We start from the raw sequence: 13,331 nt of genomic DNA, 5'->3' as shown, positions 1-13,331 counted from the left end.
AAGCACTGTGGGGCCATTGACTGGCACTATATGCCAGGCTCTGTGCTAAACACTTTATATTCATGATCTTGTTTAATCCTCACAACAGTTTATTTTACAAACTAGAAAACTAGGCCTGACTTTACAGAAACATTGGCCAACGTTCCACAACCCCTTAACTGATTCGAGCTCAGTTCTTGGATGCCAAAACCTTGAGCATGGGACATACTCTCGGGAGAGGATGAGCTCTCTGTACTCACTAGTCCTTCCCTTGCCTTGATGGGGAGACATTGAAGTCAGTATAGGTAAATGAGTTCCAAAAAGTGTGCTGAAGGAGTAGAGAACTAATGATCTTGATTCCTTTGAAAAGTTGAAATGTCTGTTGCCATGGTTTCCCTCTTCATAGAAACATATTTTTCCTTGCCTGTCATTTTAGGAGTTGAACCAACTGAAAGGTTCCTTACCTTCACTTATAATGACCTTTAGGTGGATAATTGGGACAGAGTACTTGTCATGTTGAATTAACCTTTCACAAAGAGAAAGTCTAAAATTATCTGTGGGACTTAACCATCAGCTATAACTCTCGTACGTATGTATCCATAGTCACATCTTTAAGGAAGCTTTTGAGGGGATGTATAGTTAAGACAGGGGCAAGAGTCTTTATTTCGGGCCATTCAGGAATATTTGAAAATACATTTGTACTTTTTCTCCTTTCATTCAGCAAGGCTGTTTTCAATCTAAGGTATCATAAAATGAGGTATATTTGAAGAAAATTGCCTAATGAAATATGAAATTAGAAGTCTGTGGATTGAGACTTTTTCAGGACCTTGCTGATGGAAGCCTTTCTGATAAGCAAATAATACTGAGGATGATCATAATGATGGTGGTAATGGTTATGGGAAGCCTTTTACTTGTGTGCCACCACCGGTTTACAGTCACAAACTGAGAAGCCCTGTATTTTCATCCTGCTGTATATTGAGAAGAATTGACACACACAAAATAAGGAACTTGAAGGAAAAAAGTCAGCCCCAGGTAGATGGAGTCGGTGGCCTTCCTCAGAGTGTGTTTTCAGGAAGTTTGGAAAAGATGCCCCCCATCTTTACAAAGATCTGACATTCTACAATGGGACATTTTCAGTTTTGTTATGCTTTTTAAAAAATTCTTTTATAAATGTTCAGAATATTAACATGCCCTAACAACTGTTAATAATGGTGACCAATGAGGTTTTAAAAATTCTTTAATTAGAGATTTAGTGTGAAATGTAAGGTGACCTAAATTCCCACTAAGGTACAAGGTACTGTCAATGTTAATGACACTATAGGTAGGTAACTGTGCTAGGTCCTGGTATCAGATCCTTGCCTGAAATGCTCTGATGACTGAGGGGGAGAGAGAACTCAAAGCTGCTGCTACAGTGGGGGAGGACAGAATGATGTAAAGACCCCCAGAAGGGACGCTTACATGTGCCCGAAGACATGTTGTCCCCACTTAGTTGCTGGGACTAGCCCTGTGGCCCAAGAACCAACACCTGCATGGTGTTTGCTAATGTCCATCCAGTGTTCTGTCTACCATGTGCCTTTGGAGCTGATGACATCTCCATCTCCCAAGTGGGATTAATACCTTACGGGGTTGGTAGATGGCATTTTGCACGCACTTAGCAGAAGAGGTAATATCTCTAAGAGTTTCTGCAGTTTTCAAGCTGTAATTGTGCTTCTGCTTAGGAAAAGCTAGGTTGGATGCCTTAAGCTAATAATAGTTTGGCCTCATTCTTGCCTCATTCCTTTGCTATGAAGGCTTTTTATGTAGCTTTTCTGTTTATTTGTGTATGGTGCCTCTCCCTCCCCATTTCTTGTAATGCTGTTGCTTTATTTCTCTTCCATTCAAAATTTTTTTTTTCCTTTCTTTTTGCTGCATGGAGACTCTCTGCTGTACAAGTGTAAGTACTTTTTGGTGGCTCTGCAGATTCTGGCCGTACTAGTTTACATTCTTGTGCTCCATTTGCTTCCGTGCTGCCTGGCTGATCTCCCAGGAGACTGTAGTGTCGTCATCCATCTGTGGATCCTGAATAAAACAGGCAGCAATTTAGAGACAAGACTGAACTTTACAAAATGGTTCAGCTTAGCAAAACAGGGGATGAATTTAAAATATTCCCAGCCATGTGCCTGAAAGCAAGCAGAGTGTTGATGAAGAGGCTATAAACATTCAAGAGGAGAAAAGTGCTTCTTCCATTCATGTTTAAAAAAAAAAAAAGACATGATTACTTAAACTTCCAAGGTTTTAAATTTCTGATTCTTGTCATATTACTTGTTTCCCAGAGTTGTAGAAAACTGGCATCATAATACCTTCTTGTATTAGAAGATTTTTACTAATCTGCTTTCCAACTGTTTTTGTTTTCTTTTTTTTTTTAACCTCAAGGAAAAGAAAAGTAATTAAGGATTCTTGAGCTTTGGAGTGAGGGTGTTGTTTATTATTCTTTGCGCAAACTTGGTAAAATGAACAAGGAAACTACTCCATCCTATTTTTCTGGTGATAGAAACAATTTAACTCTCATTAAAAAAAAAAATTAGTATGTCTAGGCATTATGTGTTAAAAATGAGTTTAACAGGAAAAATATGTTGTGTTGTTTATATAAGGTTCTAACATTAGTCCTTAACTTATGGTAAAAGTGGATATGTATCACTGTTGAGCTACATGGAGAATAGTTATAAATCCATTATAAAAATTGGATCAAACGAGTACGATTTCCAAGCAGTGTAGACATTGTGCTGCTTTTGGATGCTTAGGGAATAGAGCCATGAATTTCATTCACTGTCTGCCACGATGGGGATTTACTGATGTTTGTGATATCAGAATAAGTCTATGTTTAGAGTTTTCCTTCTAAAGTTATATTTTAAAGGGTTTAACGCATTGTTCCTCTTATTTCCTGAGGATGTGAATATTGAAAATTACTTACTACTCATAAAATGCACTTTTAAAGACAAAGTAATTTTGTCTAGGCCTGAAGTAATAGTTGGCAATGTTAATCATACATCGATTTGTGAAGGGTCCTTTTGGCGTGTGTACCTCTTCTGCTTCCATTGCTGACCCCCTTCATCTGTTGGGCACTTTGTGATTTCTCTGATCAGAAAATACTTAGGCATTGACAGATGTCCAGGAAGAGTAAACAAGGACTAAGACATAGTGTGAGAAAATGAACCCTTTCATTTTGGTTCAAAAAGGGAAGAGAGTAAATGTAAATCTGGATGGTAAAGCCAGATTTTTTTTTCCCAGGATTCAATTCATCTAACCAACAGGTGTGAGAAGGGAGAAGAGAGTGCATAGAAACCATCTTTGTAGAGAAACATACAGTATGTGTTCCTAAATGTACAAATAGGTGGATAATCATATCATTCTTACATTTCCTCTTGCTTTAGATTTATATGTAATCGAATCATAGGAATGAGCCAATAAGACTGAGCAAGTCCACACTGTCTGTAAAACTGTTAGGCAAGAAACAATTGTAAAGAAAAGAAAGAAAACTATGAAGAAATAAAATTCACTTTTTTTCTCCATTGTTATACTTAAATCCATACTTATTCTTTCTCATGAAAGAAAGAGATTGTAAACCAGTTCATCCATCGAAAGAAATGTATAAAATCAGGTTGCCTTCTTAACACCAATTGTAGAAACCAGCCTGATTGCAAGCTCTGACCATTTTAGCAAAAGGCCGTTGGCCCTGTCCAAACATGGCAAAACTTCAGAATTCACAGATACGTCAAACACAGAGAGAGTTTTATGCAGAATGCAACTGGAAGTTATATGCTCTTGTAAAGAGCATATGAAATGAAGGAAAGCAATGAAAATGCATTAGAATGCATCTTTCTGATATTCAGATTTTGTGTACTAGGTTTTGAGGCATTAGAAAGCTAGACCAAGAAAGGCAAACTGGTTTCCCTTTGATTAATGTCAGCCATCAAAAATCCTGATGATTTTGTATGTTTCTCAATGTGTCTATAAAATTAGATTGAGCGGAATGGTCCATTTACAGTTGGGCATCAGTTTGTAAATGAGTTTCTATTTTTTATATATGTTATATATATTCTCTTATATGTAATTCTATATGTATTTCTTTTTATATATTTAAGAATTATAATATAGTTGAAATGTCATTATTGTCATATGTTTTAACATGTATTTGGTATTCATTATAAAGGCTAAATAGGGAAACTTGAACCAGATTATTTTTGCCCACAAACACTTTTTCTTATAAAATCTAATCAGAAGTCACAGGAAAAACTTTTGGAAGACATCTTCATTCTATGCATTTTTAAACTTCCTTCCAATTTATCTGTGACTATCTAGATGAATTGGCTGGAAATTACATCCCAAGCTACTTCTTAATCCTTTTACCTATCAAGGTTGTGCACAAGGTGGATACAATACTGAAGAAGTTTTCATGACCAAACACAGCATATATTTTGATAGTTTGTGTCTCCTTGAAAATTATTTTTAGAGGTTTCACTTATGAATAGACCAGTCACACCACCTTCAACCACCTGTAAGGCCTGTTTTGGGGAGAACTACCTTGAAACTGGATTCCTTTCCAGTTGCATTGGATTGGTTGTATTTTTATTGAACCTGCAAAGCCCGATGCTTTATAAAAAGATTTTCCTCTGATTGTCTGCCTTTAAAAAACCTTGAAAGAACCAAATCAGCAAGTTTCATTACGTTCAGGAAGACCAGTCTGGATTTAAGTTCTATTGCTCACCATTTGTGTGTGTGTGTGTGTGTGTGTGTGTGTGTGTGTGTGTGTGTGTGCGCGCGCGCCGGGGTTGGGAGTGGGGGACATGAGGATGCTCCAAATGTGCACGAGAAGAGCAATGTTTTTGGCGGAGGGGCAGGAATACATGAGAGGGGGCCTGGCAGGGTCTCCATGGGGGGGGGGCGGGGACAGGAATGTAGTGGTCCTCAGGGAGTAGCTGCTTGTGTTGGCAAGGTCTTTGTGTAGGTCTCTGGGAGATGGCGTCAGTGTGAGCCCTGAGGTGGCCCCTACCCGCCGGCAGGGGGCTTTCCGGAGGGGCGTCACACCTTCCTGGCCTCCGGAGGGAAGGAAGCGAAACTTTCTTCTCCCTCTCCGCGGGCCCCCCTGGACGCCGCTCCTGAAACCGGGGGTTCCAACCAGCTCTAGCGCCTGGGAGAGGGAGAGCGGAGGGGGCCTGCCCCGGGGGTAAGGCACCACCCTGCTCACCATTTTTAATCTTTTCTCTCAATAATAAATAATAGCAAAAGGCTATTATTGTTAAAAATGACATAAGACTGTCAAAACTGTAAAGCTGTTTGCTTTAAATTTCAGTATGAAAATTTATTCTTTGAACCTTGTTATCAACCTGTGGATTTTTTTTTTTTTGGAGAAAGCTTTAGATGACAACCTATTAAGTGAAATCAAAGTCTACAAACTAAGTTCTTTCAGTTATGTTATATCTTAGTTTACACGAATACCAGTTTCCAGTATCAAAGCAGTTAACACCCCTAAAATCCATCCGTTTTATTGATCACAAGTGGTGAGGCAGGAGGGATGCTGGGCTGACCTTAATAACTGGCTCTGTCCCTGGCCCTGCTCCTCTTGACTTGAGTGGTTGTCCTTATCATCTCCATGACTCAGTTTCTTCCTTGCAATTTGTTTGTGGAGGTGATGACAAAGGTCCCCTCCAGCTTTGACACGAGTTATCGTGTTGAGGGAGAAGCTAATGTCTTCCTTAAGGTTTGACTTAACATAATCAACAGTTGACACCAATGCTAGAAAAATGCTCTAAGAAGTTTTGGCCATGGTTTGGGTTTTGGCCTCCTTTTTTAAAAGGAAAAGAAGGAACAAAGATGTCTTACTGAGAAGTGACAGCAGATAGACTTCTAAATCATGGCAACGTTTTTCTTTGGTCTTTGGTCTATGGTCTTTGCTCACAATGTAAAGATCAAAATTTTTGTGGCAGAAATGTGAAACAAAACAGTTAAACTGCTTAAATCATTAAGATGACAGAGTTTGGTGTTGTTTATATTGATGTTGCTGTGATAATGAACAGTGAATAATTGTGTTTTCAATTTTTAGCGACTGATTTTTACAGTCTTTCATTCTTATTCCTTGTATCTGTTTTAACATCCTCATGTGCAGCTTGGAGTTAAATCCTATATCGTTCATTGTTCCTTTTAGCTATAAAAATAGAATTTAACTGAATAGGGCTGGGGGAAAGAAGTTGGCTATATCATTTGAGAAAGTGGTAAACATTTAGAAATGTCTTGGCTTAGTCTTTTCAGTCTGGCTGTCAAATGTTACTAACCATCCTCTGAAGAAGTAAATACTGAGCATAAAACAATTGATCCCAAATATTACCCACCCCCCCAACAATGTTTCTAAACTTTGAAAGTTAAGTTTTCTGGGAATACCTGTCTAAGTACTTTCTTTATTTTATTGCTAGATGACTCCTAAATCCAAAAGGAAGACTATCCATAGCCGAATGCTGCGGCCTGTTTCCAGGGCATTTGGTAAGTGAGTATTTTGCTAATGCCAGTCATTTCCTTATAACTGTGAAACACCCCTCAGCAAGAACCTCGGACCACTTCAAGGATATTTCTTAGGGATGCTCTAAGTGAGTAAATATTGAGAAAGAGTTAAGTGATTTGTGAATGGGTGTTTGCTATTCAGTGACAGACTTAAAATTACTTTTAGGAACTTTTTTATCCATCTGTATGCAGTAAGCTTCAACCTGGGGCTTTGCTTTATTTTAGAAATGGAATTTGATCTTGATAAAGCCCTGGAAGAAGTGCCAATTCACATTGAAGACCCGCCTTTCCCATCCATCAGACAAGAGAAGCAGAGCTCAGGGTTTATCTCTGACTTGCCATCTGAGGAAGGAAAGAAGCTGGAGCACTTTACCAAGTTAAGACCAAAACGGACTAAGAAGCAGCAGTCCTCGCACACAGCGGTAGGTGGGCTGGAGGGGCCCCGTCTCTCCCTCACCCTGTCCTCCTCCGGGGAAACCTGGAGAGTCTTATAAAAGCGCGTTGCATACCTGAAAGCTTGTAGTTAAGGAGAATAGAACCTCTCCGTGTGTGTGATATTCACATAAAATGTCTCATGTGGTGCTCAACAATTTTGGAAAAGACAACACTGTAAGGTTTTCAACTCTTTAGAACAGAGTTGCCCCTTGGAAGTCGTTAGAAAAATATCAGTCACGTGGGTGAGATATAAAGGCTACATCTATAGAATTTTATAGTGTCTGGGTGTGAAAAGATGGAAAATAAGTACCAAAGAATTGATTTGTGATTAAAAGTTGTTTGCATTTGATTTTGGACTGCACCCATATACTCCCCCACCTCCGTGTTCTGACCTGGTGTTCAGGGCTCTGGTGCCCTGGCTTTTGATAACCCACAAGCTGCGTGGCGGAGAAGAGGCCGTACCTGGGAGGACCATGCAGGCGGCATGCTTCTCAGCATCCTGCTGTCCACTCAGGAGAGGACTGAATTGTTTGCGCTAAGGAGCCTTAATGCAATTGACCCCATGTCTCTCTTTGGTTAGCGTCTTTTCTCTCCTTTGCAGTCAGACTTCTTGAAAAAGTTTGTCTTTGCCTGTGGTCTTTCTCCCTCACCTTCCTGTCACTCTGCAACCCACCAAAATCTTCATTCTGTACCTACCCACCTCTGAAACTACCCTGCCAAGGTCACTCCTAACCTAATCCTGTGGACACTTGTCAGCTGTCAGCCTACTTGACATCTCAGCAGTTACCTGACCCAGAAAGCTCCATCCTTCTGTGGGCCTCTGAGTCATCACTCTCTTTTCTTTCCTATTCACCTCTCCAGTGATGCCTTTTCAGTTTTCCTCTGCCTGGCCTTTGAGTGTATTATTTGTCTCGGTGATGTCATCTAAACCTGTGGTTTCAGTGTCCCTGTTGTTGACTCCTGCCTCCTCTGCTGAACTCCATATTCAGATATTCACCTGCCCCCTGAACTTGAAAGTCCCGGAGCACCTCAGGTTCAACAAATTCAAAACTGGGAGCCTATCTTTCTCTATAAACCTGCCCTGCCCCACAAGGAGCATCACCAGTCAACAAGCTAGAAACCCGGATGTGATCCCGAACACCAGCTCCCCACTGCCAGCCCTACTTGCTCCTCACCTTCGTCCTTTCTCCTCAGCATCCCCCATCCCTCACTCTCATCCTGTTTCAGGCCTCCAGTGATGCAGCCTTTTTATCATTGCTTCCTCTCTCCCCCCCGCCCCCACCCCTCCATCCCCCTACCCTTAGCTCCTAGGTGGATAACTACTCATTTTGCAGACCTCCACTGAGGCAAGATTTCTCCCAGGAAGCCCCCCCTGTCTCTGCCTCTGTTCTCCCACATGGCTGGGGGTGCACGACTCCAGGGAAGGTCGTTCTCCCACACTAGTTGTGCACAGCCTGAGCAACCTTCCATGGAGGCCCTGCTCCCCCAGTGCCTGGCTTTCACCCTGTTACAGCCCTCGCCGTACAGTGTTTTCTAAGCACGCTTTCCTCCTTGTGTATAAGCTCTGTGTAGGAAGGTGTGTGGTTTATTATGCATGGTTGTATACTGAGCACTTAGTATGAATTTATTCAGTACAATGTAGCAGGCGTTCAATACTCACCGGATGATAGGTGGATGACTGGAGTCGTAGATGGATAAAAGTCACAACCAGTTATCTGCATGGTCAGTCATTTGCTCATTCCAGATCCAGGTTGGGTGTATTTGGTTGATTTCTCTCATTTGATTCTGAATATCTTGACATGGTTTCAAAAAAACAAAAGAAAAAAAATTTTAGTAAATTTTCTTTTCCAACTTACTTGATTTTAACTTTTTATTGCACTGTTACATATTCTTCGAGGAATAAACTTTTTTCTTTTTTAAATAAGGGAAAGGCCTTTCAGATGGGGAAAAAGACAGCATCCCACACTCCAGATTCTACGTGGTTACTGAATAAATGGTTCCTCCGGCTCTTTCCCTGTGGAGGGTCATTAGCAGTATAGCTTGTATGTGACATGATGGTTTAAGGTTCCCCTTGATGAAGTCAGTGACCCAGGGAAAGAGAACGTCATGTCCTTTTTTTCTTTACCCATTTGAAAAACGAGAAAGAAGGGAAGAAAGCTGTGACAGAGTCTTGGTGGAGGAGTGTACTTAGGGCTATTCTAGAGCGATTTCAACTTTGTCCACGGAAAAGCTCAGACTCACAGGGTTGGCAAACCCCAGGCTGCTCCATCCTAGGGACTCTGTAGCACAAGGGTATGTCCTAGGATAATGGATTATGGTCCTGGGTCTAAATAGATCTCCCCAGAGGCTTGGTAGCCTGAGAAACGTGCACAGCTTGTTCTCCTTTGGTTTCACAGTGGAAACATGCTGCCTAATGGTTTCACAGAGCTTGTGATTTTCAGAGTGCTCTCACGTCGAACGCCTCCGTGAAGCTGCCACACTGGCCCCATTGTCCGCATTTTCCAGTGGAGGCTGAGAAGGCTGCAGGATTTAGTAGCAGCAGTCATTTGATATTATCGTTTCGGTTTCTTTTGATGGATTGAGTAGCCTTAGTCCACCCTAAATCGATCTTAGCTTTTCTAGAGCTTGTCTTTGACCCCTAATGAGCTTTTCTGGATGTCAGAACTCTCAAAGCCAAGGTATGGAGGCTGTTTTTAACTTTCAGCATTTCTAATACCAAATGTGTGGTTTTCTTCCCCCGACACCTGCTAATTCTTCAACTCTGGACAACAACTGGGTGTCCCACGATTCAATTCAATTCTGACCCCTCAGGTGAAGGGCTCAGCGGTACCCTCACTTCAGATACCAGTCTCAGGTCGCCTCCGGTACTTCTGACCAACCAACTTCATGGGAGGTTCCCATGCCCCCCTCCTTAGGTTAGATAATTTGCTAGAATGGCTCAGAATACTCAAGAGGACACTTTACTATTACTGGTTTATTATAAAGGATACTGTCAACTGAAATAAAAACATGCAGTGTGAGAGCTGTGAGATTCAGTTTTATTTGGGGACTTTCTGAGGACTATAGCCTGGGAGACAGCCTCTCCAAAGACTCTGAGGAACTGCTCAAAGAGGTGGAGGGACGGTCAGCACATGTGTGATTTTGGAGAACGGGTACGTGCAGTCAAGCACATATCTTGGTAGAAGGTTGCTGTTGGTCATGGGGCACAGATATCTTAATGATTGTAGTGCTTTTCTAAGTATGGGAAGATGCAAGAAATTGGGTTCATAAAATTTTCTCTTGAAAATATTTAACTATCTGAAGGCCTGTTCTGCCAGTTTTCCCAGAGCACAGAGGGCCTCATTCCTGATCTGCACCCTGAACTCCTTTTGGGTGTGTTGAAGGTCAGTGACTGCAGTGGCTAATGGCTTAATTCTTGTAGAGCCACATGGCAAGCGACAATCTTTAGTTGGCAGTTGTTACCCATACTGACCAACTGGCTATAAATCAAAGGTTCCCACAATCCTTCTTGGGTTTGATGTATTTGTTATAGCGGCTCACGGAACCCAGAACTTACTTACTGGATTACTAGTTTATTATAAAACGATGTAACTCAGGAACAGCCAGATGGAGGAGATGCTTAGGGAAAGATACACGAGAAGGGGCACGGAGCTTCCATGCCCTCCCCCAGCACATCCCACTCCCTGCATCTCCACGTGTTCACCAACTCAGAAGCTCTCCGAACCTTGTCCTTTGGGGTTCTTATGGAGACTTCATTACACAGTCATAACTGAGTAAATCACTGGCCATTGGTGACTGATTGAACTTCTGGGCCCTACCACCTCCCTAAAGTGCAGGGGGTGGGACTGAAAGTTCAAACCCTCTAATCATGTGGTTGGGTCTCCTGGCTATCAGCCCCCATTTTTAGGTGGGTTCCAAAGTCACCTCATTAACATAACCCAAACACCTTTATGGCTCTCATTAGGAAATTCCAAGCGTTTAGGAGCTCTGTGCCAGAAATGGGGATGAAGGCCAAATATGTATTTCTTACTGTAAATCACTATATCACAACTATCTTCATAACATAGTTGGGACGCTCTCTCTCCGTTCCTAGTCTCTGGAACAGTTTGCGTGTATCATAGATCTTCTGTTCGTCTCCCGGGAAGCCACCTGGGCCTGATGTGCTGTCTGGGTGTATGTCATGCTGATATGTCGATTTTTTTAAACTAGGGGTTTGATTTCTTTTGTTATAGATCTGTTGATGAAAGAGATGAATAGTCAATCTAAGAAAGAAATGGAAAATTTTATTTCAGCCAACCTGAGGATTATAACCCGGGAGACAGTTTTTCAGAAAGCTCTGAGGACTCTTCTGCCTGTTAGAGGTCAAAACACAGTTATATAAGTTTTTGAGACAAAGGGTTATACGTCAAATGGTGTACTGACAGTTTACACAATCCAGACCTGCATGAACAAAGTGAGAGGTGGGTCATCCTGACCCCTTACAAGATTAAAAAGGAAGGTTATCGCCTCAGGAGGTCTGGTTAAGGCAGAATGCACAGTACACTCTAAAGGGGAGGGAGGGAGGGAGGTCCAAACGGGCAGAGAAAAATTTTGTGTTTAAATTTTTCTCATCTTGCCATAAAATATGAATTTTATTTCATCAGATCTATTCAGATTACCTAATTCTCCTTGAGACCACTTTGGTAATTTCTATTTTTCTAGGATATGGTCCACTTAGTCTAATAGTTCATTTAGTTGTTTATAGAATTCTTTTGCGTTTTTAATCTCTTCTGTATCAATAGCTGTGTCCCATTTTTCCATTTTTAATATAACTTAATTCCTCTCTCCTAATTTTGCAAGGTCTCGTTTACTAGTCTTTCTCAAAGAATTAGCTTTACTAGTCCTCTCAAGTTCATTAATTTTTGTCTTTTTTTTTTTTATTATATTTTGTTTCTTTTACCTCCTCTTGGATTCCTTTTTTCCTGGCTTGATTGCTTGGCTCTTAATTTTCCATGTTTCTTACTGTCTAATGTATGCACGTAAAATTTCAAGATTATTCAACTCACTAATTAGCACTCTAAGGGTTTTTTTTGGCTCAGAGTCCCTAATGTACCTAATCGTCCTTCCTTCCTGCCCAGCTCTCTCCCCCCCGCCTGTGGAGACTTGAGAGATTTGGCAGCTGCCTTGTCAAAATCCAGGTGCACCCCCGGCAGTGCTGTCCTGGGGCAATCGTCTTAATAATCCAGGAAGAGGAGAACGGAGGGTGGTCTGATGGTCTTTAGTCTTCATAATCACCGGCTTATCTTCTAAGCATTCACAAATTATCCTATTAGCATTTACTTATACACCAGAGGTGTGAAACCTACCTTCTTTACTTCTCAGATACTAACAACAGCAATTTCTGATTTTATTTGCAAAAGCCTGCTTCTGAGCACAGGTGCAGTCGGTTTCAACTAGCTCAGGGCTAAGGTTTCTGCTCTCGCTTTCCAATAGCTCCGCTCCCCTTTTTAGTCTGGAATTTATCCTCCTTGACATTAAAGACCAAAATCAAATGGAATTTTGAGAACTTCCGACGTCTGTATGTCCTTTCCTTTCCTTTCCTTTCCTTTTGCTGGATATTGAGCTAAAACAGCATGTGTGTTTGGCTTTGAACTCTCCTGACAAACCGCACGTCATTTTAGTCTTCAGCTTCTCTGCTGCTTTTCTTACAGGCTGCTGACACCTCTTGCTTTTAACAGATGCATTTTAAGCTGCATCTCTCTCAAGGTCTCCCAGTGATCCTGGACTTCTCTTAATCTCTCTACTCCCAGTCTCTTTATCTCTAAAATGACAGGGTTGGACCCAGGGTGGTGGGTGGGGTCTCTAAGGTCCTGTCCAGCCCTAAAAACTGGCCTGTCCTACAGGATGGGAAACCAGATTGCTTTGTTGAGCCCCGTGTGCCTCCATCTCTGAAATCCATTGATTGTTTTTCATGTCCCCAGAGACCTTTTATGCTAGCTGTGAATTGTTTCAAAGCAGGCAAAAAAGAAAAGGGCTGAAAGGAGAAATTATGCTAGCAAAACTTTTTTTTTCCCCTCAAAATGGGAAGAGGAATTTGAGAGGCAGCCTCTGAGGGCAAGCGAGGGCGCCCTGGAAGGAAGCCCCGTGTTAGGACCACATGTCCTGGGGTCACATCCTTCTCATCCATCCGTCAGGTGACCTGTGTGGGCACCCCTCACCCTCTGAGCCATGGTTTGATCTGGTACTAACCAAAACCTAGGATAAAGCTATCTTTCCTTTTCAGTTCAAAGGGTAGGTGTGAAGATGAAATAGTAAACTATCGAGCACTGTACAAACTTAGGGAGCTATTATTACTGTAGAGATTCCATTCTTTTACAAAAGGAAAAATGACAATCCAAGCAAGTTCT

At 41.6% G+C, this 13,331-nt stretch overlaps 1 protein-coding gene and 1 long non-coding RNA gene across 10 annotated transcripts in view; one reads left to right on the top strand and one right to left on the bottom strand.

Moving 5' to 3' along the window:
• The window catches only part of CARMIL1 (capping protein regulator and myosin 1 linker 1), a 319,172-nt gene that overhangs the window by 281,120 nt on the left and 24,721 nt on the right, over nt 1-13,331 (top strand). For all 8 annotated transcript variants that reach the window (XM_082346317.1, XM_082346318.1, XM_082346316.1 and 5 more), the window contains 2 exons: nt 6,426-6,492; nt 6,736-6,932. In XM_082346317.1, coding sequence (XP_082202443.1) covers nt 6,426-6,492; nt 6,736-6,932 — 264 coding nt within the window. The remainder of the gene's footprint in view (nt 1-6,425; nt 6,493-6,735; nt 6,933-13,331) is intronic.
• The window catches only part of LOC309607663, a 35,814-nt gene continuing 23,681 nt past the window's right edge, over nt 1,199-13,331 (bottom strand). For both annotated transcript variants that reach the window (XR_014232485.1, XR_014232486.1), the window contains 2 exons: nt 8,606-8,738; nt 1,199-2,037 (listed from right to left, as the gene is read on the bottom strand). This is a non-coding gene — a long non-coding RNA (uncharacterized lncRNA). The remainder of the gene's footprint in view (nt 2,038-8,605; nt 8,739-13,331) is intronic.

Source organism: Balaenoptera borealis, assembly GCF_965194805.1.
Source record: "Balaenoptera borealis genome assembly, chromosome: 12".
Taxonomy (NCBI): Eukaryota; Metazoa; Chordata; class Mammalia; order Artiodactyla; family Balaenopteridae; genus Balaenoptera; species Balaenoptera borealis.
This window is presented reverse-complemented; position numbering and strand designations above follow the sequence as displayed.